Source organism: Falco punctatus (genome assembly GCF_963210335.1).
Source record: "Falco punctatus genome assembly, chromosome: 7".
Taxonomy (NCBI): Eukaryota; Metazoa; Chordata; class Aves; order Falconiformes; family Falconidae; genus Falco; species Falco punctatus.
The window spans coordinates 51,970,417-51,994,252 of NC_137587.1; the positions used below are offsets into that span (position 1 = coordinate 51,970,417).

The window sequence follows — 23,836 nt, forward strand, 5'->3', positions numbered from 1 at the left end:
GAAGAACTGTGCCAGTCCAGGGAATGCAAGTTCAGGAGAATCCAGTTTGAAAGCAGCAAGTGAAGTGGGGAAAACGAGGGGGAATCTGAAGTGCAAGTTAGTAGCAGTAAGCAGCAGCAAGTGAAAAAGTCACAGGATGCTGCCTGCATTGGAAATAACATAGAGTAGCAATTAGCTCTATTTAGGAAAAAACATCTGGAAATCCTGCTTCCTGTACAACATAAAGCTTTTTCTCTATATGCATTGATCTGCATCGATGATCCCTACAGGATCTAAAACTGTGGTGTGCATTAGGTTCTACTGAGAACCAGAGTATTGAACCCTAGATGCTTTGGCTTTTAACTCACAAAAAATCTTAATGATCTCCTTGCATTCAGCCTGTAGCTGCATTTAAGTGCATGGATTCGGAAAACTTCACTTAAAACTAAACCTTTACTGGTACATAGTTCACTTAAAAGATTGGTTGGGAGTTTGAGCATCCAAGTCCTCTGGGCATGCTAGTTAAAACTCGGCATGGATCTTCGAGTGAATATTTCAAAGAAAGTAGCACATACGTAGTTCTTCCAGTGTCAAAAACCCCATCTGTCTTCTGAGCTGCTGAGATAATGAAATACACTGTTTTTTCTCATTTTTATGTTTAGAGTCATAGTTAAGTGACTATGTGTTAAATAGAAAATACAGGTGCTTTCTTAAGCCTTATTTGAAAACAGTCAATCAAAATGACAGGGCAGGCTTTAGTAAGTACAAGTTCACATCAATTTTAAAGCCTGTGTTCTTGCACAACTTTGTGCAGAACACTTAGTGACCAAACACAAGTACACAGACAAACAAAGGAAACAGAATTAGTAAAGCTGGTCACAAACTAGACCTTTTTGAGGTGTATACATGCCTGTGTACACCAAGATCTGAATCACATCAAAAATTTGGGTTGTAATTGGTTGCCTTTTCTGCTAGGGCCAGGACATGACATAGACTAACTAATGAGAGCTGTTGAGCTCTGCTCCAGATGTCACATATGCTATGTTGTGAGTGTCAGAGGACATACAAATACCAAGAGGACAGTAACAAGAAAGCTTCTTTAACTCTTTGTCTTATGTCTTTATAGGTGTGGATGAGGTCACCATCATCAACATCCTGACAAACCGCAGCAATGAACAGAGGCAGGATATTGCTTTTGCCTATCAGAGGAGAACTAAAAAGGTAGCAAAATATGAAGAAATACCAAGTATTGAATATTTTTCTTGTGGACAGTTAGATTTTTTTTCAGGGCTTGCAAGTTTCACAGTTAACTGGGTATAAACTGGAAATAAGTATTATTTGCTTTATCTTTTCACTGAAATTAAAGATGTATCCATTTTGTCCACACTGTCATAGTTTAGAACTGGTGGGACTTACAAATTGGTTGAGTATGCACAGCTGGAACTGACATCTGTTGAAGACAGTGGTTTCTTAGCACCTCTAGAAATCTCAACAGGTGACACATCAGGCAGGCACAGGATTCCCTGGTGAAATATGCTAAACAATAGTGAAAAGCCATTGACTTGAAATGCCTCAGTTTGAAGGAAAAGATGAAAGGGAAATGCTTGCTGTCGTTTAAACAACTCAGCATAAGGCAAGTATTCTGTTTCTGTTCACAGTTCTAGCTTAAGTGAGAAAAAATACAGTCAGTTGTACTATGAACACTGCAGATGTGGAAGAAAGTGATATAATGAGTTGAACTACCCTAGAAACTATTCTGTCAGAAATACCTTAGGTACTGATCTACTCATGGAGAGCAATCTGTAAAATGTGTGGAGAATTCTGCTCAATGAGTCTTGCTATCTGGAAGGCAAGAGCAGTTCTCTTGACCTGTGAACTTTAGAAAATCTTACTGTAATTGAAGTGTTACGCCCACAAAACTCAGGAAAACTTCTATAGAGTTAGGATTATGACAAATGTATCTCTTTCAGGTTTGCCAGACCCCAAATGGTAGTCGTCCCATAGCAGCCCAGAATGCTCATCTGAAACCAAATGTAAATCTAGAGTTGAATTTTGGAAATTCACTAACTTTAATGCATGGCTGCTATAGCCACATGCAGAAGCAGGCACAAGTTGGATGCATGCGTGTGTACACATCTACACCCTGGCGGTCAGGCCCTGTGTGCGCTAGGGGAAGCGTGCGTAAAGGGGCTCCTTGGTGAAATGTGTTGCTTAAAGCTTTGGTAAATGTTCTGCATGACCACAAAAATGCACAGTCCAGAAAATCTGCAGCTTTTTTTCATCTGTTTCTCTCTCACCTTTTTTCCTTGCTGTGACCCAAGAGCAAACTGAGTTTATCAAGTTTAACAAGTGCCAAATAATAGAACAGTCTGTAGAAACAATGGAAATTTGCAGTAAAAACCACTCAATGAAGTAAACAAGGGAATGGCAAGAGAGGAGGAAGTGGGATATGAAAAGATATGTAGGTATAACTTCTAGGGACAGTATCTCATGGTTTTCTTTGGCAACAGGTTGTTCATATTTCTCTGGCAATGTGTCGTGTTATACTAGGCTGCTTGTTTTGTGTGCTGCAGGATTTCTCAACAGATCTTTATAATTTTAAAAAGTCAGACCTACCTCTGTTTTCATTCCTTAGAGTTGGGCTGTGTCTAATGGAAACTATTGGTAATCTTGAGGAACGGTGCTTGATCTATGCAATCTTTCCCCATCACCAGTGTTTATGGAGCTAACTGTGAATACTAGGATTTTGCATGGGTGTCTTCATGTATTTCTGGTCAGTCCGAACTGCAGCCAATAATCTCTAACTTTGGAATGAACTGCTAATATCCGGATGCTCATTTGGAACACTTAGTAAAACCTTTTCTCTTTGCTATTTATAAAATAACAATGTCTGTTATCTGCTCCCCACCTCTCTCTTAGAGCACTCCTAGCTGTGGCAGAGAATGGTGGAGCGGAGACCCTGCTGTCCTGGTGGGGGGAGAAGACCTTACCTTCTCCAGAAGCCTGCTAATGTGAGAGCAGGTGCTTGGTTCAGTTTGAGGTGTTTTGTTGCAGTTACTTTGGTAAATCCTACTGCAGTGATTTGTATTTCCTTCAGCCTTCACACCAAAGTGCAAAAATGGCAAAAACTTCACTCAACTGATTGGAATTCATGGCATTGCCCTAAAATTTATTATAGAGAGATGTGGTATCTTTGCTGTTTCAGCCAATGGCTGAAGAACCTGTTTTCACACAAACAATGAAACATTATATCCAAAATTGAGTTATTTTACTACAATGTTTCTGAGACTAAAGCAGCTAGATGCCCCAAACCCCCATGCACTGTCTTGGCCAATTCATGCAGTAAGCGCGTACAGTATTAGCATATATTAGCGCCCTGGATTAAATAGATGACTCTGGAAATGAACTAGGTGCCTTGGCTCTTTATCTCTCTGGTACAAACTTCTCTGCAATTTTGTTGAGGTCACTTTCTCTACCCCCTTTTTCCTGGCTCCTCAAGCTCACAGATTGTTAGTGTAGAAACCCGCAATTGAAATGTAGCAATTCCCTTCTCAATGCTGCAGACTTTAGCTTAGGGAATACTTTGATCTGTGTGAAGCCCAGGCTGATCGAATGGATTTCAGCTTTGTAAGTACGCTACAATGGAGCTGATAATTAGCATTATGCAAGTTGCATCTGAAACCCATGAACGAGGGCATGCCTCTGACTTTATTTTCTACACATTTGCATGTATCCTGTGAAGTGAACATACCTGACTGTTTCTCTCTTTAGGACTGACTAAAAATTAACAATAGAGTTTGACTGTGCTCTTCTGATAGTTTCCTTGAAGACAGGGGTAATTCTTCTGTGCTTAGGGACAATTTTTTTCTCTTCAACTAGCTGTTTAGGAACTAGGCCTGTACAGTGGAATAACTGTGCAGGCAATTTTCCGATGTCTCAGCTAGTAAAAGGCTGGGAAAACAGGAAAAACAGTGCGACTGGGAAAACTATGGGAGTATGTTGGTGAAGCACTGACCACAGGGAGTCAAACTCGGATCCGCTAATAAGCAGATCCACTGTGCTTATTAGCTCCAGCAAAGTGTCAGCGCTTCAAGACTGGAGCAGAGCTGTTCAGATGTGTCTGCACCATGCTTCCCAGCACTTTGTCAGCCACTGGTGGATTTCTTCTTATTTTCAAAGGATGAGAAAAAATTCCTTTGCCCTAATTTCTTTCTTATGCTTTCACTAAAGAAAAGCTCTTTATGTTCTGTTTCCTTGTCAGTTGTGTAAGAAACAGTAGGCTTGGAGACTTAAAGCACTACAGGCTAAATTCTCTGGAGATCAGAAGTAAGCATTAATTTCTTTCTTCCATCATCCCTCCTTTTTCGCAGGAACTTTCTGCAGCGCTCAAGTCTGCTCTGTCAGGTCATTTGGAGGCAGTGATCTTGGGCTTGCTGAAGACACCAGCACAGTATGATGCCTCTGAATTGAAAGCTGCCATGAAGGTAAATGAGCTTTGAAATTCAGGTATGTTAGTCTGATGTCGCTGTCTCAAGAATGAGTATGGACTTCATGTCCAAGGCCACAAATTTCAAACTTGTCCACTGATTACTATTTTATTTTAGTACTACAGTTTAAGTATCCAGTTGCAAGGCATCCAAAATGAAATTCTGGAACCATCTGATTTTTAAACTGTTAATTAAATCCTCTCTTTAAGGAAAGAAATAATTTTCATCAGGTCAGGAATAAGTGATAAGCTGTCCTGGCTGGTTGCTGCTTTGCTGACTGCTCTTAAAAAACAATATATAGGCTCATAGTACAAAAAGACATTAAGAGAGCAGCTGTTAGCTGGAGCTATTAAATCCTCCGTTAGCATTTATAGGCTTAAACAGTAGTTTTCAGTTACTGGCTCATATCACTGATCTTGAAAGAACATCCTGTACCAAACCTGCCTCTGTGTAGAACATGAGAAGGAGGATGGGGCATCAAAAGCAGTCGTTGGAGAAACAGCACAGCAGTGAGTCACCGTGTTCGGTCCCCTACAATCACAGGCAAGCATGGAATAGATTGCTACTTCAGAAATATCCACGCTGCAGGCCACTGAATCAAGACTTTTGAGAGGTGCTCATACCGGTGTATCCATCTTTCTAAGCAAACTAAGGTTTGAGAGATTGTATTTGTCATCATCACATAAATTTTGAATGGACTTGATCAGGTTTGTATTTTTTTAAATAATTAAAAATCAAGTATTGTCTGTTGAAATTCAGAACAAGACAAAAACCCAATTAATTAATTTCTCCAGACTATGAAAGCAGTTAAAAAGCAAACAAGCAAACAAAAACACCCACCACCACCCCCAAAAAAACCCCATCTCAAACCCCCAAACCCAAAAAACCAACCCAGTATGAAGATGGTAACTCTAATTATGGGCCAAATCCATTATTTGAGTAACCACATGCTGCCCTCTTCTGGTTTTAAGTAGAGGCTAGCCGTAATTTACTGTGAATCAAAATCGTTCGGTTTGTTGCGTTTGGGTTTCTTTAAGCGTCTTACATGTGATATATTTAGGATGACCATATACTTACATAGTTTTTATGCTGTATATACAGCCCGCAGACCAGGCCATTATCTCAGAATAGCCACTAATGTAGAATGTTGTATTCTCTCTGTAGGTCAGCTATTCCCCACTCCCAGGCACCTAGTCTAATGTTCTGAACATGCCTGAGCTTAAGTTTGACTTGATACATAGAGCGTCATAAACTATGACATGGGAATCAAAGTTGAGTAAAATTATCTCTGAGGAGTTAATTCTTTTTCTGGCACACTTTCTTATGAAATACTTCAAAAAATTTTTAGAAAATCTTTAATTTTGTTAGCCTTCATTTCTTCCCCAAATACCCATTAGAACCACTCTGTGGAAAGCTTTCCTAATTCTCTTAGCTGTAAGCCATTTTTATAAAACTGTTTGGGTTTAGTCCTCTCTTCCTCTCCCCCCGCCCCTCCTTCAATAGCAACACTTTTTCCAGGAGGGTACTTTTCCACGTAATTACCTCCATTTTCCACATGCAAAAGACTGCAGAGAAGTTTTCCCAAGATGCTATCCAGCAGACTCCTCATGGAGTCTTGTGGAAACCATGCCCATTTTTGCCACATACTAAGTAGCATTCTGTTACAGATGGGCTTAACAAATAGCATCCTAACAGGAGGCATAGGAGTGTTTTTTCCATCTCCTGGTGATGCTGGAAGATGAGGGTAATGAGATTAGCATGAACATTGTTCACTGGTAGGTAAGAAACAAAACAATTTAAAAATTGCCAATGGGGCCTATTCGTAAAAAAATTTCAAAATATTGAGGCATCTGGCTGCTAGGTAGCGGTACCAACTAGTAACCCAGACATCCTTAATTGTCATGCGAGAGAGAAGCATCTTCAGCTCATCCAACTTAGTTTTCTGTTCTGAGCCTGTCCTTCAGAGTTTCCTGTCTTTCTCCAGGTGCAAGAACATTGCAGTGTAAGCATTTTAATTTTTTTTTTAATTTGACTGTTTATCTGTGTAAAATAATTGAACGAGGTTTAGAGCACATTGATCAAGCCACATTATTTTGGAGTATCGGAGCTACTAGAAGGTTTAACTGATAGCTGATACATGTTGATGTGGTTTGTATTTTTGTGATAGTGCTAATACCCATATCACTTTTTAAACTGTAGTAATGCAGCTTAATTCAAAGTACTGATTTTTCATTGACCTTGATTACAAAAGTGGCTTTGAAATATTACATAAGACCTCTCAATTCATTCAGCTTTTTCAAAAAAATTTAAAATCTGAATATTTAGTTTGTCGTACTAAATAAATTTTTATTTCTTAATACAGCTAATAGTAATGTTGTTTCATCTGTATTTGTGCATTGTGAAGTACATGAAAGATAGGGACAATTCAAGAGGGTCTATAAGCTAGAAATTCAGAACATGCTTAAATCTTTGCTGACTTGGAGACAGAGCCAAAGCTAATGTTGGTGTCGTCCTTGGCTTTGCATTTACAGTGGAGGAGGTGTATGGAGGGAGATGAGGAAGAAAAGCAGGGAAGTAGTAGTTGATTGCTGTCCATTTGCATGCTAAAAATCAGATTTTCTTCCTGTGTTCTCAGTGGACAGAAAATAATCATACATGGGCCGTGATAAGTTGATCTCATCCAGTTATGCTAGTGGAGCGGCCACTGAGTGTTACAGATGCTCACAGCAAAGGCACGTTGCCCAGAGATAATGTCTGTAGGATCTCAAAGTTATCGGAGTAGTATTTGGCAACTATAAATGTTCCATCTGGGGTTTCTGAGGCACAGTTAGCAAAAAATATCCCTGAATGGTTGTTAAATTGTTAGAGTGGGAGAATGGAGATGTCTGTAAAATATTTTTAAACCATTCAAGTATGCCTGTTCATTTCTAGCACCTAATTGAATCATATATGTGTTACAGGGTCTGGGAACTGATGAAGACACGCTCATTGAAATCATCTGCTCACGAACAAATCAGGAGCTTAATGAGATTAACAGAGTCTACAAGGAAAGTAAGTTTACTTTGAAAGTTTCAATGCACTGTGTTTTTACACTAAGTTACTTGGATAAGTTCACCTGGGTGTGACTTTATTAGTTACACAGCATCTGCTTTGATCTTCTGGCAGTTGAACATAAGAGAGTATTTTGTACTGGTGTCCTGGATATTCGTCTGTGTTTTATAGTTTCATCTTGTTGCTTGGTAGCAAGCAAATTGGGGAACATTTACCACTTGTGAAAGTTGTGTCTAGATGAGTTTTTTTTCACAGAATGCATGTAGCTTACATAGCAACAGAATTGATGATGTCAGATTTATGGACTTTAGGATCAATTATGTAATAAGTAGGTGAATGTGAAATCTACTGAAACGTGCTTGTAAGTTTATTTGGTAGACTGGCCAAAAAAGGCATGAAATAAAACTTCATAAAAGCATATATTCTGTTTTTCAGCTTCTCTAAAGCATGTTATCTGATTGAAGCTATAATTCTAATTAATTATAAGTATATATACGAGTGATCTAAGATCCATCCTCAAAAATTACTACTTTTATTTTTATATTAGCCGTTCTGGTTGTGTTTATTGCAGTTAAGTAGTGCAGCTGTCCAGTGCCTGTTGGTTTGCCTGAGCTTCAGAGTTCAACTTCATTGCAAATAGACTGAAATTAGAAAACTGCTGTGTGCTAGTGCTTAATAGGTGTCAAGCAATTGTGGTAAAGTGCCAGCTAAGTCAAAAAGGACAAGCAAAACTCATGTAGTCTTAATGGACAATATATATAAAAAAAACCCCGAAAACAAAACAAAACAAAAAAAACCCCAAACAAACATCAGCAAAGAGTATGTTGCTGCTGTAGATTAGGTTGCTGTTGAAAAGAGGAAAGAATGTGATTTTCTGGCAATATAGAGCGTACCCACTTGGAAAGCAATGGAAAAGTTCAGACATCAGACCAGAATCACACAGAGCATACCTTTGATTCATCATAACAAATTTTGTCTTTTGCATTAAATTTGTATTTGCAGTTGTCCGGTCAAATCCCTGAACAGAAAAGACCTAAATACTATTTTTATCAACCAAACATTAATTGGTAGCTAAGAATGATCTAACAAGATACTGAGCTTAAAACAGTATTCCCATCCTTTTAGTAGTTTCAGGCTTTCCTGTTACCTTTCCATGACAGACTTTGATTTGAAACTCTCCTGACTAGGTGGTAGCACTGTTGTTTCTGCAGTATGCAAGCATGCTTTTGTTTACATTGTCTTCCACACCTGACTTGGATTGTAGCTGTTTATGTGCATAAAACACAGTAATTAGCAGCTGTTTTTCTAGTAAAGGAGTATTTGTAGGATACCATTTACTTGCAAATAATTTCTTCTTTTCTAGTGTACAAGACAGAACTGGAAAAGGACATTATATCAGACACATCTGGTGACTTCCGCAAGCTAATGGTTGCCCTGGCCAAGGTAGGTCTGTTCATATTTTTCCACTTTTCCTAATGTGACGGCCCTTTGGTAACTGACTGATGGCTGCCAGTAAAACAATTGGATTTCTGATTCACTTTTCAATTTCCTTATATTTTCACTGTCTTGGAAATGCAGCATTTGTAGCAGCATCTTTAAAATGGGGGTGGAGCGTACTGTTACTCTTTAGCAAATTCAGGTTAAAAAAATCAAAGAGAAAAGAACATGTATAGCAAACTGCTAACTGTATATTAAACATCTTCTAAATACTGCTGTCCTTGTTCGAAGGGCAAAAGGTGTGAAGATACCTCTGTGATTGATTATGAGCTGATTGACCAAGATGCTAGGGTAAGTGCTGGTAATACCATTAAATGTCTTAAGTTGCTCAAGCTTTTGGGGATATTGAAAGTACAAATACTGTGGGAGTGAGAAGCATTTATGAAAGTAGGTGTGAAAGTATATTTCAGATTCTCTTGCACAGTAATGTTTGCATGCTGTCAAGGTGTTTGCCACTTGCAATCCTGGTAACTTCAGTTGTCAGTTTTATCAGTTTTCATGGGTTGCTACCGACTAGTACTTACACAGAAGCTCTCTGGTATTTCCCTTAGGCATATTGAGAGAGAGAGTCTGTAACAAAAGGAGACGCATACATTGTGAACGCTGGTTGCAACCAAGTAATTGTGTAAGATTCAGAGAAGTATCATTGAACTTAGTGGCTGCTGATGCTTGTTTATTACATCTATATCTGTCTTATTACATCTGTACCTGTCAAGAGCGGTTCTTCACTTAGAGGTAAACAGAGTTAAATATGGAGTAAATTTGTAGACAGAGGCAAATATGAAATAATTAGGCTTAGTTTCAGACTAGATCCATAGATCTTGTCCTGGTGGTCTGCGTAACCATGTGTCCGTTTATGTTTCTCCCACTGACACAGTTCCAGGAGTGCATGTTTTACAGTAAGGAAATGGTATACATTTGCAATGGCTTCTTGTGTAACTCCTGATTTTAATGATTTTGCTTTTCATTCTAACCCCAGGAGCTCTATGATGCTGGTGTGAAGAGAAAGGGAACGGATGTCCCCAAGTGGATCAACATTATGACTGAAAGAAGTGTCCCCCACCTGCAGAAAGGTATTATTCAAGAGACAGATTTATTTTTTTCCTAGAAGAGAAAATGATACTGAAGTGGTAACTATTTTGTCCCAGATATGATTGAAATGAGTGTGAAAAGCACTCATAAAAAATAGGAGGTCTCATAAATCTTAATTCATGTCCTAGCTTTTAATTTCTTTCAGAAAATACAGTTATTTCTGTGGATGTGTTAATCTCACAGTGTGAATGTGTGTGTAGAGCTCTCTTTTTACACAGGTGTAACAATGCTCAATTATACATCATGTACACTTGAGAACAAAAATGTTACAAATCTAGAAAACATGGTTGCAGGAGACCTTGAGAAGCCCTTTAGTTTTTCCCTCTGTTCTAGGGTAGCTTAGCTATATCATGTGTTTAAATCTGACAGTGAAGACTCACAAAAGCAGGTGTGATTTTGCTGTAAGAAGCACATGGGAAAGTCATTTGAAGGCTTTTCTTTTCAGGGCCTAAATCACTGTTGTTTCAAAAAACACTAGTACAGGGTTAAGATGGTATTTTACCAGATTATGGAGATGTTCAAGGAAAACAAAAAGGCAATAGCAATAGAACTTCACTATTAGCTGACAAACTTAGGCTGTACTTAATATAAAAGTCTCAGAAGGACTTGGACAGGTATTTTTAAATCATGTATGTCTGCATTGCTGTCTCTGTGGTTTTGATTCAGGTGGTTACTTTTACCAGTTCTTGATCTGGTTTTGATTTCACCTATTTTCTTTCTTGTGATAGTGTTTGACAGGTACAAGAGCTATAGCCCGTATGATATGTTGGAGAGCATCAAGAAGGAAGTTAAGGGAGATTTGGAGAATGCCTTCCTTAATCTTGGTGAGTTACTCTGAAGTAAAGACTATTAGATAGGATATTTTCAGTGCTCTTGCAGTAAATCGTGATAAGGATAGGGCCCAGCTTCCTCTGTGCTGTTGGATGAGAAATAAACTGGACGTGCTGGCATTATTGGATCCACTAGTATGTTTTAGCACATTACAGGTATTGAAAAGCAGCATATTTTTTCCCTCTTCAAAATAGAAACCTTGATTTCCAGCTGAAAATAAAAATGGATGTGTTCTCTCATCTGTTGTTTGTTCCACTTCTGTTTGGTAAGGAGTCTTAATGTTTGTTTCCCCAAACAAAACAAAAGATTGGAACTATAGCTGAACAGAGTAAGTATTCAGTGTAGACATGGGCTGGAGAGAGAACAGCATGTGTGTGAGAGAAGACAAGCACTGCAGGATGCCAGAGGGTAATTAAGGAGTCGATTTGGCACTGGAATCTCTGAAATGGGGAGGCAGGGTGTGAGGCTGGTACTGTGGCATGACAGGAAAAGGATAAGGATAAGGATGTTGCCAAGTTTAAGAGGGAATTCTTTAAAAGGAAAATCCATTTCAGGCTAAGGGTGAACTGAGAGTTCTGTAATGCAAATGGAGAATAAACAGAGCCCAGCCTTGAAAGGGGGACATCTCATGGATTAGCATACAATGAGTGTTTTCAGAAAAGAGGTTGCTTATAGAAGCAGAAGAATGAGTTCTGGCCTGTGTGGAGGAGGGCTAGCATTCTGAAACAATACTAGCAATGGGAGGGAAGTACTTCCTCAGACTGTAAGCATTTGTGGTTCAACCACAAGCTTAGCCAAACAACTTCTAAGTAACAACTCGGGTGAAAGTAATTTCTCTGTCCCCTTTTGGAGAAAATTTTGCTGAAAACGTTTTTTTGACTACTTATCATGTCTTTAAAAATGGCTCCAAGATTCTGTGTTCTGCTGTTCCATGTATGGGCAGGATGTTTAAATATTCTTATCTCTCTCTCCAGTCCAGTGCCTTCAGAACAAGCAGCTGTACTTCGCAGACAGACTGTATGATTCCATGAAGGTAAGGAAGACTGTTCTTTCCTTCTACTTTTTTTTTTTTTTTTTTGGCATTGTTTTCACCAAATTTTGATTGCTTAGGTGCTTTTATTCATATGATGTGTGACTAGCATGTGAATAAATTCACGATGACTTAGCATTGTTCAAATGCATTCTTCAATAGTTATGAGCCTAGACCATCTTTTCAGCTGCATCTGGTATAAGGAAATACAGGGAAGGATCATATAATAATGATCTGTATTAGGCCAGCTGATTATAATTAGCAAACTTAGACACATCTTTTGCAAGTAACAAAGAGCTGATAGCAGAAATAGCTTTTATTGACATGCCAAAATAAAATACTAAATTTGTGTCAAAACATTTTCTCAAGGAAAGGGATGAAAGAGAACTGCCTGGTGACAGGCATTAGTCAATACCAGGAACTGTGAATACTGTGTTCAGCTTTGGGCCCCTCACTACAAGAAAGACGTTGAGGTGCTGGAGTGTGTCCAAAGAAGAGCAGTGAAGCTGCTGAAGGGTCTAGAGAACAAGTCCTGTGAGAAGTGGCTGAGGGAACTGGGGGTGTTTGTTTAGTCTGGAGAAAAGGAGGCTAAGGGGAGACCTTATTGCTCTCCACAAATAACTACCTGAAAAGTTGTTGTGTTGGGGTGGGTGTCAGTCTTCTCCCAAGTAACAAGCAACAGGACGAAAGGAAACAGCCTCATGTTGTGCCAGGGAAGGTTTAGGTTGGCTATTAGGAGAAATTTCTTCATGGGAAGGGCTGTCAAGCATTGGAACAGGCTGCCCAGGGAAGTGGTTGAGTGACCATTCCTGAAAGTATTTAAAAGCTGTCTAGATGTGGCACTTAAGGAGATGGTTTAGTGGTGGACTTGGTTGTGCTAGACTAATAGTTGGACTTGATGGTCTTAAAGGTCTTTTCCAACCTAAACAATTCCATGAAGACTTCCTGGTGAACCAGAACTGCTGCTTAACAGTCTTAAGCAGCTAGGCTGGTGACTGGAAGTTGATCAAACACTGATGATGAGAAAGGTATGTTCGTGCTCAAATTCCAGAATCATAATAATGACCTCAGAAATCTTTTATTGTTACATCTCAGTTGCCTGGAGTTTTACCATTAGGTACAGTGGCCTTTTATGCATTTCAGCTATTACAGTTCTAAATGTGTATCTGCTTATAGGGCAAGGGAACCCGTGACAAGGTTCTGATCAGGATTATGGTCTCCCGCTGCGAAGTTGATATGTTGAAAATTAAGAGTGAGTTCAAGCGGAAATACGGGAAATCTCTCTATTATTTTATCCAGGTAAGTTTTTCAGCTTTCTTTTTATATCAGTTGCATGGACCTTTGCATCAGTCTTCATTGGATTAATTGTACTATTAGAATTAATGGGAGGTGTTTTAGAGGCTGCAGTGAGAACATTTTGTTATTGTCCGTGCCCTATTGAAAAACCCACTTTTTAACTTTAGTGTCTACAGCTGGTACAACTCCTGGCAGCCACTTGGCTGTATGTTGTCTTTGTGCAATCAGCTGATGTCTTATGAAAGACAATTCTGTTCACCTGGCCCTAGCCTCAGACCAAAAGAAAAGAAAAAACCTAATTGCTCTGTAATTGCTGAATGAAAATAGAGCACCTAAATGGTTGCTCCCTTTCATTTCAGTGCCCAGGGAGTAGGCATTTTAGCTAGAGTGATTTTTGTCCATTTCTGTGATCAGACAGGAGCTATAGGTGCTAGGTTTTATTTAACTTTTGGGGCATAGGTAAAGAGCTTGTGCATCTATTTGAAAACTAATCTTCTACACACCCTCACAACAGCATATGATACATTCTTCCTTGTGTAGATGAAGTTCAGAACCTTTTCCTAAAGATGTCAATTTTAGATAAGCAAATTGTCAAAATAGTGAATTTGATATATGTTCTTTGCAGTGATCAGTGAGAAGGAACAGAAGTGAGTCCTTCAGCTTTCCTTTGTTGTGTTGCTCTCTTTTGTACCAAAATTCCTCTCCTTCCTTGGCCTTGCATTTGTATTGCAAGAATGATAAATAATTTCAGTTTACACATAAGTAAAGCTTAGTTTAGTTTCCTCCAGGCTGACAAGGCTTCAACTGTGAAACATATTCTGCCCCACAGGTTTAGACTAGAATGCATATAATTTCATATTTTGTGACTGTTTCCTCATACATATTTTGTATTTTTCTTCCCTTGCTTTACAGCAAGACACAAAAGGGGATTACCAGAGGGCACTGCTGAACCTGTGTGGTGGAGAGGACTGAACACTGTGATGGAAGAAACCCAAATGTGCCTCTCTTGCTCTTCATTTTACTGTAATCCTAGAAAAGATTGACTTGCCTAGCTAACCTTGACTTGCCTTTGTATCTGTGAGACCACTGATGTAGTATGCTTTCTGGTGCTGCGTGCACTTCTCTCGGCAGCAGTGCTCTGCTTGGCTCTGCCAAAGGCCCTAACAGCATATAGCCAGAGAAACTAACCTTCCAAAGATAAACGAGGTTACAAATGCTTGTGAACGACTGCCTCTCTGTGCGATGTTTCTAATAAAACATAAATAAAACTGAAGTTTTACTTTAAGACAATGGGTCTCTTTCAGACCTTTAATTTGAAAACTGTATGAACTGTATTTAGCCTTTGCTGTCTGTTTTCTGTGGTGTTTCAAAGCCCTTACTGTGTTTAATGATTCAATTTCTCAGCAGAAGCAAAACCATTCTCTTAGTTTTGGAGTTTTCCTACTAAACCCTGAGCCCAAACTTTCTCCGCCCATGTGTGAGGGGCAAACACTTTTCACTCCCTCTTAAACATTTAAACATTTCCTGTGCCTGTGTGCAAGGGGTAAACAGTTTTAAATCCCTCGTAAGCATTTTAGACAGCTGCCAGTGACAGAGGTGTTCCCTTCACAAGGCCCGGGCTGGGGTGCCAAGCTGTGTGAGGGCAGCGCGTGTTGCCTGCGGCTCTGAGGGGGGAGTTTCCCGCCTTTCTTCTTCCTGCCCTCCCGGCTGCCTCAGCGCGGGCTCGGTGCGAGGTGGGGGCTGCCCCCCCTCCCCGGCCCGGCCCGAGGGGCGGCTGTGCCCTGGCCGCCTCCGCACCTCGGGGAGACTGGGTGGGCTCGTGTCTCCCTGAGGCGACTTGACACCGTCGGCGACACAGCGAAGCTGACAGGGGCTGAGGCGCTCACTGTGCCCGCGCAGTGGTGCAGGGCACTCGGCACTCCTGTGTCCTCTGTGTATTTCAGTCTGCAGTTGTAGCCGTGGCAAAGTAAGCTTACCTGCTAGAACGCATTTTTCTTGTCTTGTGGTAATGTTAACTCCTACTATGGTATGAAAGTCACATCCAAACATCTGGAAAAATGAGTTAAGGGCAATGCTTTCTCTCCAGCTTGGGCATGTGACATTGAGGCCCTTGTATGTGCAGGCTGAGGGGAGCAGCCATCTTGGCACAAGGGCCAAGTTTGCATGTCCGTTGGGTGCTTGGGTATCCACACGCTGCCTAGTGCAGAGGCCTTGGGTACAACGGTAATATAAATATAAAATAATTACCATAGGAGAAAACAGCTTTTTCCTTTCCCAGCTGTTGTTCCTTTGGAAATACAGAACTGCCTGCAAGTATCAACTGTTTTCCCTCAGGCATTACCTCGTTTATAGCACTGTTTCAAAGGCTGATGCACTTCTCAGAGGGAATTTTGAGACTTTTTAAATCAATCTGTCAGAAAAGACATGAGAAGCACAGTAGCCTGTTCCATGCTGCTATTAAAAGGGTGAGAAATCTTGCTGAAATATCATTGGCTGAACACTACAAGGGATATTTGGTGTAAAAACACAGCAGTTGATGAAATATTGGTAACTTAAATGCATAAATGATACTATTTTTCAGGAGCTGCTTCAATTTAATGCCTGATGGAGCAGTGTCATTCACACCTGTTTACAAAATGCTTCTCTCTCTAGATTTGAACGTTTAAAAACTATCGCTGAGATAGCAAATCAGTCTTTGAATCTAATTAGGTAAGTCATCTCTATAAACTTTGCTTGCTCAAATGTGGCCCTATAAAAGAAATCAAACGGCAGGCATTTTTCCAGTCAGTGGAATGAACAACTAGAATTTGATGGCTAGCATGCTCTGCCTCACTGCTACGGGATGTTCCAAATTGCAGGCAGTCTTTCTTTGGAGCAAGGCAATGTTAAACAAACCAGCATGATTTCAATGGCCAGGACCATTTTTGCTGACTGCAGACTAGAAAGCAAATTAGTCTCCTGTGAGATCTAGAAGCTTTCTAGAATGTAACTGAAGTTTTTTGTTGGTGGTGTTGATTTTTTAAAAAAAAACTTTCTCCTTTTTTTTGTATTACTGGCTTGCTGATGTTCAGGTAGGAGCAAATGTGCAAGCTCTGGTGATCCTGTCATTTGGTTGCAGGCTTGCTAATATGCAAGGTAGGCCCCTGTCCATGCAGATGTACTGCAAATCCAAGTCTCTGGGACTTTGAAAGTCAAGAATACCTTGAAGAATGGTGCTTGGCAGTGTTGCAACCTTTCACTAAAAATTCCCCACCTGGCAAATTGAACACATAATTAAAAAAAAAATAAAGTCAACCTTTTAGTTGCTGATTATATAATTTAGACTGTTACTCTATCTAAGATCTGTTTACCTTCAGAAGCAAAAAAATATTTAAAATTTGCCTCACCAGATCTTTCCTGTCCAAAGAATGTGTGAAGAAAGGTTCCAGTTTCAGTCTTTTTCAGGTCAGATCTTGATTTAGTTTATCGTGTTTGCTCTGTGGAGTTCCCATTCCAGTAATACATGCAACAACAAAAAGTTTTCCTTTGATATTTTACACTTCATTGCCACAGGTTCTTTGACTGTCCCAAATTATACAAATAGCAATAGTAGAATTTAATTGGATTTGTACTAGTCGCTTATCAGACCTGCTGTGTAATGCAGACGTTGGAATATAGGGTTAAAGAAGTGTATCTTTGGGCAAGCATCAGCTTAAACACCTACTAAGAAAGTAATATGTTTCTGTTATGGCGGTAGGTGATTTCCTCAGTGTGGTTTCCGGCCATATGGATAAGGGTGACTTACTGTTCTGTATACAGAATTTCCTTCCTCAGATTTCAGAGGAATCCATTTAAGTGAGAGTCTAAACTGTAATTCAGAGTAAGATAAAGTCACTAAATGCTTGCAAGTGTGGAACAGCTGTCAAGTCTGTATCAGGCTGTGCTAGTTCAGTGGTGCAAAAATCCTTATTTCTGCAATTTGTAACTATTTGCACAGCATCTGAACATCTTATAATTACAAGCAGTTTATTATTAGAGGTGCATTGGTAAGGAGTAATGCAAGATGTTTTACAAGTGAGAAACAGATTTAGAATGGTTTAATTAAAATTAATTGTAGTTCACTCAACACTTAAGCTAACGTTTACATCCTTGTAAAATAAAAGGATCCTTGCAAGATAGAAACTTTCTTTAAATGCTTGCTTTAAAAATACCTTTTTAATTAATATTAAAAAGGTATATATAATTTTGTGTCTGAAATGGGAAATGTTTGCTCTCTGAACAACGCTACGACTGTTCATAAACATTATTCAAGTGTGATTTTTTTCCTCACTGTGGCAAGGGGTGGAGGACTATTCAGACAAGAAGCAGATTTTGGGTTTTGGTTGGGGAGTGCGGTGTTATTCTATTTATATTCTGCTCTTTCTAGGAAGGGAAAACTGGAACCAAACGTTTCTATTTGCAGGGTCCGTTAGGGCATGATGCGTTAACAAACAAGTAACAATACAAAATTGCAACTCGTTAGGATATTCGAGTCCTCCTGTTGGTGATGCTTTTGGTGCACTGTCAGCAACTACTCACAAGAGGGAGCTCGGAGAAAGCGTCAAATATTCCACCAGTCAAAACAACACAAAACAAAAAAATCCTAGTATATCTCCTTATATATTATGAACTCTGCTCTCTCCAAACATTTACATTCCCTGACTCTAAGCCCTCATGTCAAAAATTCATTTTCATCTTCCAGTATTTTTTCTGTATCTAGAAATTGGCTATGTTCTCTAGAATACTTAACCAAATTTTATAATTGCTCTCTTTTAGGCATAGGCAACCCAAATGTTTTCTTATGTTGTGAATTTTCAAAATGGAAAGGTTTTCTATAAATAACCTTTCAAAGAGTGGACTAATAATGACAATAACTGTAAAGGAATTTTCTCCCCTTTCTTTAACAGGAAGTGGTTTTGCTCTTGAAATTATCCTCTGCTTCCTGATTTAAAACAGGTACTCATTCTTATTTTCTCTGTAGAAAATTAAATACATCACTGTATCTTTTGCTATATCCATATTAGCACTTTAGGATTTAATTGCTAGCCATTGCACACTCCTTGCATTTTCACTATCTTTACTAATAATAAAATATATATGCCATTAAGGTAGCTTTTCTAAAGGAGACATTTCCATTTATTCATGTATTTTAATCTTCTCTTCCTTCTCACTCTGACCAATGTGTTCACAATAGGGAATCTTTTTAAAAATTTTAATACAGGAAGAATTTGTTCAATTATGTGAGGTGAATTTGTTTTTGTTCAGGTTATGCCTTTTTAGTGTCTTAAAAAAAAGATATTAATTGAATTTGTTTTTTAGTGTGGCTTATTTAAGGTCCTGTTTAATGCTTAATAGAAAAAAAAAATCATACCTTGCTATTTAAGAAGGTTGATTGCAAGGTAATTATGCAGGTATGTTAACTGTAGAACAGATATATTGCTTGTGAATTCCTGATTGAATAGCTGCTAAGTAATTTGGCCAATATTCTTCTCTCCTCTGCTAAGTATCATCCAGCTGGTTTATACGTGCTTATTTTCAGGTAATGGTTTACTACTTGTAAGGTGAAAACAAGCTTTAAGACTCGTGGAGGCTATTTCTAGGCATACACAGAACTTAGCTGAAAATCTGCTTTTATTGTTGTTATTGAAAGAATACTCATTAAATACTATTTTATCACTTATTTGTAGAAATCATAAAAAATCTGCTTTTATTGTTATTACTGAAACAATACTCATGAAATATATTTTATCATTTACGTGTAGAAGTCGGGATGGATTATCTGCTCCAAAACAATTGTTTTATGAAATGTTAAATTTATTAAATGTTTTGAATTTATGTTCCATGAAAGAGAAAGGTCTATTTAAAGTAGCTTTAGTACTATTTGATTTTAAAATAAATGCAAGAACAACAAAAAATCTTTCTCAAATCTTTTAGGTTTATGAAGCACTGAAGATGAGTATTTTTGAAAAATATATTTTAAATGATTTTGTAATAAAAAAATTAATTGAGTATTGCTTTGTAGACTTTCTCTGATTATATAGTAGATTAAATTTTGTTTCTGAGATGGTACAGCAATTAACTTATTACAAATGTATTAACAATTATGTACTTAAATACATCAGTAAAGCAACAGTTGGCATTTTACAATAAATATGTTAATAATAGGGATTGAGATTCTTTCCCACTTCTGTTTTTTTCCTTCCCAGTAAAAAAACAAAATGGTGTTAGGAGCTCTTTAGGTGTGTTTTATGTTTTACTGTGAACTCTTAGTTCTGAATTCCCTTTGTCATTGCAGGGTGGTTTTTCCCTGTAAAGCAGAAAACATTGTACTATATAGTGGTTCTGAACTGTGACTACATCATAATGCTATTTTTGCAAATAATGGATGACAGGAGGATTTTTTTCTGGTCTCACAAATGTGTGTGTATTGCAAATGCATTGAGCACTTCAAGGTTTGAATCGTTTGTTTTTAAACACTTTTATAATAAAGGTTCTTATTTAGTAAATCTTTGGAGTAAATCAAGGTGAGAAGAGCCTGATGTAAGTTTTAATGACATCTGGGACCGTGGCCTACTGGGGTTTTTCCTTTTTTTAATGGAGAAAATCTTACTAAAACAACTGCTTTTTATTTTGTGAATACATTCAGGTCTCACGCTACATGTTTGATGTGGGTAGATGGGACAATTTTCCTCCTTTTTCTGTTCCCCTTCTGTCTTGAGCTGATTTATTTTACTGGGAGATAACGGGGTTGGCCTGTCCGTTCAAAACCTGTCTGGATATGAGCTGTGTTAGGTTTTGTGTGTCATGTAGAAGAAAATTAAAAAAAAAAAACCTACAAGGTGGGATTTGACTTTTTCATTTTTTTCCTCCCTCCACCATTTATTGCCAGACACAGAAGACCAGATTGTGGAGAGAAATCAGAAGTGCAGTTACTTCAGAAATAAGCTGCTGTATCTGTAATCAGAGATGGTGCTAATGCAGTGTTTTAAAACAAGTAATTGCAGCTAGGTAGGCCCCAAAAGGCTCAAAATAATGGATTTTAGTAAGGTAACTGATGAACTGACAGAATGTTCAGAGGCTGACCATGTGTGCATGAGTCGAACTCGGACTTGGCAGCATAGAACCTAGGAAGAGAAACTGCAGTCTACTTGTCTCTTTCGTTGTAATGAATTATTTTGCATATATTTTGGATTAGTGTAGGTCATAGCTCTGAAAACAGCTTGAAATTAGATAAGCTGCAGAGATGCCTCTCTTGGTTGTGTGTAAGAAATGTATTTTAAAAGGACATGAATTTGGGTAAGTATCAGATAATACACATATACAGATTGATTTGCTCTGATTAAATATTAGAAAGAAAAGAAGAAAATGTTGTGCGTAATTTATCAAACGAAACCCATGAGATAGGAAAGTAATACTGTGGTCCCTGGTGTGATGTGTCTGTTAAGCTGTAAGAGCCTGCCTGAGCTGTCCAAGTAAGTGAAATGCTCAGTCTGAGTCTTGAGTCATCTATAAATTCAGGTCTGTATCTTCTGGTCTTCAGTGCAGAATACTGGGCACTGCAATGTCTTTGAAGATCTAGACCTGTCATTTTTAGCAATGGGAATTAGGCGTCTACATACCTTTCTGTGTCTGAGTCTCATTTTGTATGACTGCCTCCTAATGTCAGGTATTTACCACATTTTGAAGTGTTCCAGTTCAGCCAGGACAGTGCTCCATTGACCTTGTTCAGTTTCTCTTAAACAGTGCAGATAATTGGGTTTGCAAATGTCCTGGCTGGTTGATCCCAGATTTTCTTTGTTTCTTAGCTTAATCTTTGTCGTCATGTATTCTTATGCCACTAGAAAATCTAATTGTTTTAGAGAAAATCATAATTGAAAGGATCATTTGAGTCATCACCAATTATAAATAGACATTGTGTTGTGAAACTGCTCTTGATTCAGAATTAATATAGTAGTTAATATGTATAGTTGTCCTCTTCTTCCCCCAAACAAGGTGCTAGCTAATATTTTCTATGTTTTCCCAGTGCAATCATGACTGCATATGACTGCATGTTTTAGAACAGTCTTACTAAGGTATACTGTTCTCTGCTTAATTGGGCTGACAGCAGTTTGGACTCATTGACAGAAGGAAAAAAAGAAGCACTGTGTGGGACAGAATTATCTATACAATTTCAGTTCCTTTCTTGTTCTTCATTTATTGTGTGACATCCAAGTAATTTAGCTTATCTGTGCCTCAGTTTCCCTTTTAAATTATAATTTCCTCTTTTAAATTAAAAAAATATATTCTTATTTAATTCCTGAAATAGCAAACGTGCTACAACAGGTATTGAGCTGTTTTCATTAATATTTTCAGTTCCCAAGTTCCATTCTTCAGGACTGATGACCATTAAAGATTGTGTCACAGCTCAAACACTGATTGGGAAATACAATTTCGAGCTTTGATCCAATTTTCATAGTCTATGTATCTGAGCTTATTTTCTTAGGTGGTTAAGTACTTTCACAGTTGTCTGAGGTGCAGATCTTGGTCTTACATTGTGCTGGGACAATAGTGAATCTCTGAAAACTTGGGACCAGGCATATGAGATGAGAATGCACAGTTCAACATAAAATGCTTCATGGAATAAACAGAACAGCTGCTGACTGAGTGAACCCTTTAGACTGAAACATTTAGGGAAAGTTTGTGTTGTGTTAGGAGAACTGTTCTGTCTGTCCTGCAATGTCTGTCCTGCCAGTGCTCTTGTCCTGTCTTCAGTCTTTTGGGACTCTGCTGATCAGTGGTTCTGAGTGGTTTTTTACTGTATCCAGTTCAAAACAACTACATGCTCTGGCATTGTCTCCCACATCGATGGCCCATAAAATGTGTATAGTTTTTCAGACCCATTTTCCACTCTGCCTGTCTTTCGTTCACCTGTAGTCTGAGTAACTGGAGTACTTAGCCTTGCGAGAGATTAAAGATTTAGTCTGCTCCCTTCCTGATCCTTCTAAAGTCCCTTCATCTCTCTTCTTCCCACCCTCCCCACCCCCCTTCTTTTAATTTTCCCCTGTTAACTCATGTGGAATACAAACCCAGGACAAATCTAGAGCCTTGATCTAAAGCTCAGGGAGATCAGCTAAGAAAGCTGATACTGATTTTGGTATTTGGGGATGTTCAAAAAGGCAGGGAGAGGGAAGGAATTCTACTTTCCACAGTAAATACTACTATACCAAACCACTGGAAAAGAGCTCAGCTTTGTATTAGTGTATAGATTTGCCATTAAATCATTAAGAGGGTCATTAGACTGATTCAAATTCAGTGTCAGATTTTCCAGATGGGCTTTCTTGGTATTAGTGGCACTAGTGTATTCAGAGTGAATTGCAGGAAAAGTGTCAAACAACTGTCAGGATAGCTGCTGTGAAACCTCTGCTTGGCTCAATTTGGAATTTATTGTCATTTAGTGAAAATATTGGTGAGAACATAACCTTTTGTAATGTTTAATGTTTTATTAGCTATAAAAGATAAAATATAGAGTAAAAGGAAGTAAAAAAGTATTTTGTTAGGTCAGGAGCTAGATTTATGCTTCTACTTACTGATAGAATAATCAGTGGGTCATAAAGATCAGATCGCCTGCCTCCTATCTCTTCCTCTTTTTTTATGTGTGTATTCAACAATCCCTTCTTTGTAATAGTTAGGCCCATGGGAGCTTACCAAAACACCAGGCCCCTTTTGTCCAAGGGTATTAAATTAGCTGTTTATATCAGGAAGAATGTAGTGGATGCTTCTGTTTCAGACATTAAGCAGTTGGGATAGGACTAAATAGACTAGGATGCTTGACGTGCAAATGGAGCACTCACTCACAAGGGACACTCAGCTGTGTTGTGAGCTAATTCAGCACACAAAACCTAGGCATTAAATAAATTGTGCATTAACATTTGGTGGGCAGTAATAAGCAAAGAGATCTCAACTCACCTTAAAAGGAGTGATAATGCATGTTTCATACTGTTTACAATATGTCCAGTGTGCTCTTATTCAAATAGATTAATAGTGGAAATAGCATTTGAAGGCTTCTCTGAAAAATGGCAAGACATTGAGGTTTTCATTAGATTGATAATCCCTATGTTGTGATGAAATTGATAAAACCTCATGATCAGTCTCAGGAAAAGTGAAGACTGAGTGGCACCATGAGGGAATTCTCTTTGGTAAAGTAGGATGCACTGGCAGAGGAGCACGAGGGCAGCACCCTTGTTGCAGTGTAATTGTCCAGCAGAGGTACAGAGAACTTCACACTCTAAGGAGATGATAGAGGGCTTCCCCCTGCCTCGTAAGCAGCAGATTGAAGTAAGCTTGCTTCTGAGAGTTACTGTAAAAATTTGGTAATTCCATGAGTGTCTTTTTCAAGGGGCTGCTCAGGACACATAATGTTTTGTTGGATTAAGACTTCATTCCCAATTGTCCTATTAAACCAACTTTCTCAGAGGGTAGAATTAATCCCAAAGATTTATTCCAAATAACTTAATTTGGTAAAGCCTGCAAGAACATGCTGGTCTCAGTAATGCCTAGTGTGGGCACTGCTTGGTAT

At 38.6% G+C, this 23,836-nt stretch overlaps 1 protein-coding gene across 2 annotated transcripts in view; it reads left to right on the forward strand.

The window, feature by feature from the left end:
• LOC308067198 (annexin A2) overlaps positions 1-14,553 on the forward strand; it is a 67,811-nt gene extending 53,258 nt beyond the window's left edge. For both annotated transcript variants that reach the window (XM_080395619.1, XM_080395618.1), the window contains 10 exons: positions 1,106-1,200; positions 4,350-4,463; positions 7,427-7,517; positions 8,881-8,960; positions 9,246-9,305; positions 9,994-10,087; positions 10,835-10,930; positions 11,912-11,970; positions 13,144-13,266; positions 14,176-14,553. In XM_080395619.1, coding sequence (XP_080251745.1) covers positions 1,106-1,200; positions 4,350-4,463; positions 7,427-7,517; positions 8,881-8,960; positions 9,246-9,305; positions 9,994-10,087; positions 10,835-10,930; positions 11,912-11,970; positions 13,144-13,266; positions 14,176-14,235 — 872 coding nt within the window. In that variant the 3' untranslated portion in view covers positions 14,236-14,553. The remainder of the gene's footprint in view (positions 1-1,105; positions 1,201-4,349; positions 4,464-7,426; positions 7,518-8,880; positions 8,961-9,245; positions 9,306-9,993; positions 10,088-10,834; positions 10,931-11,911; positions 11,971-13,143; positions 13,267-14,175) is intronic.
• The last annotated feature ends 9,283 nt before the right edge of the window (positions 14,554-23,836 follow it).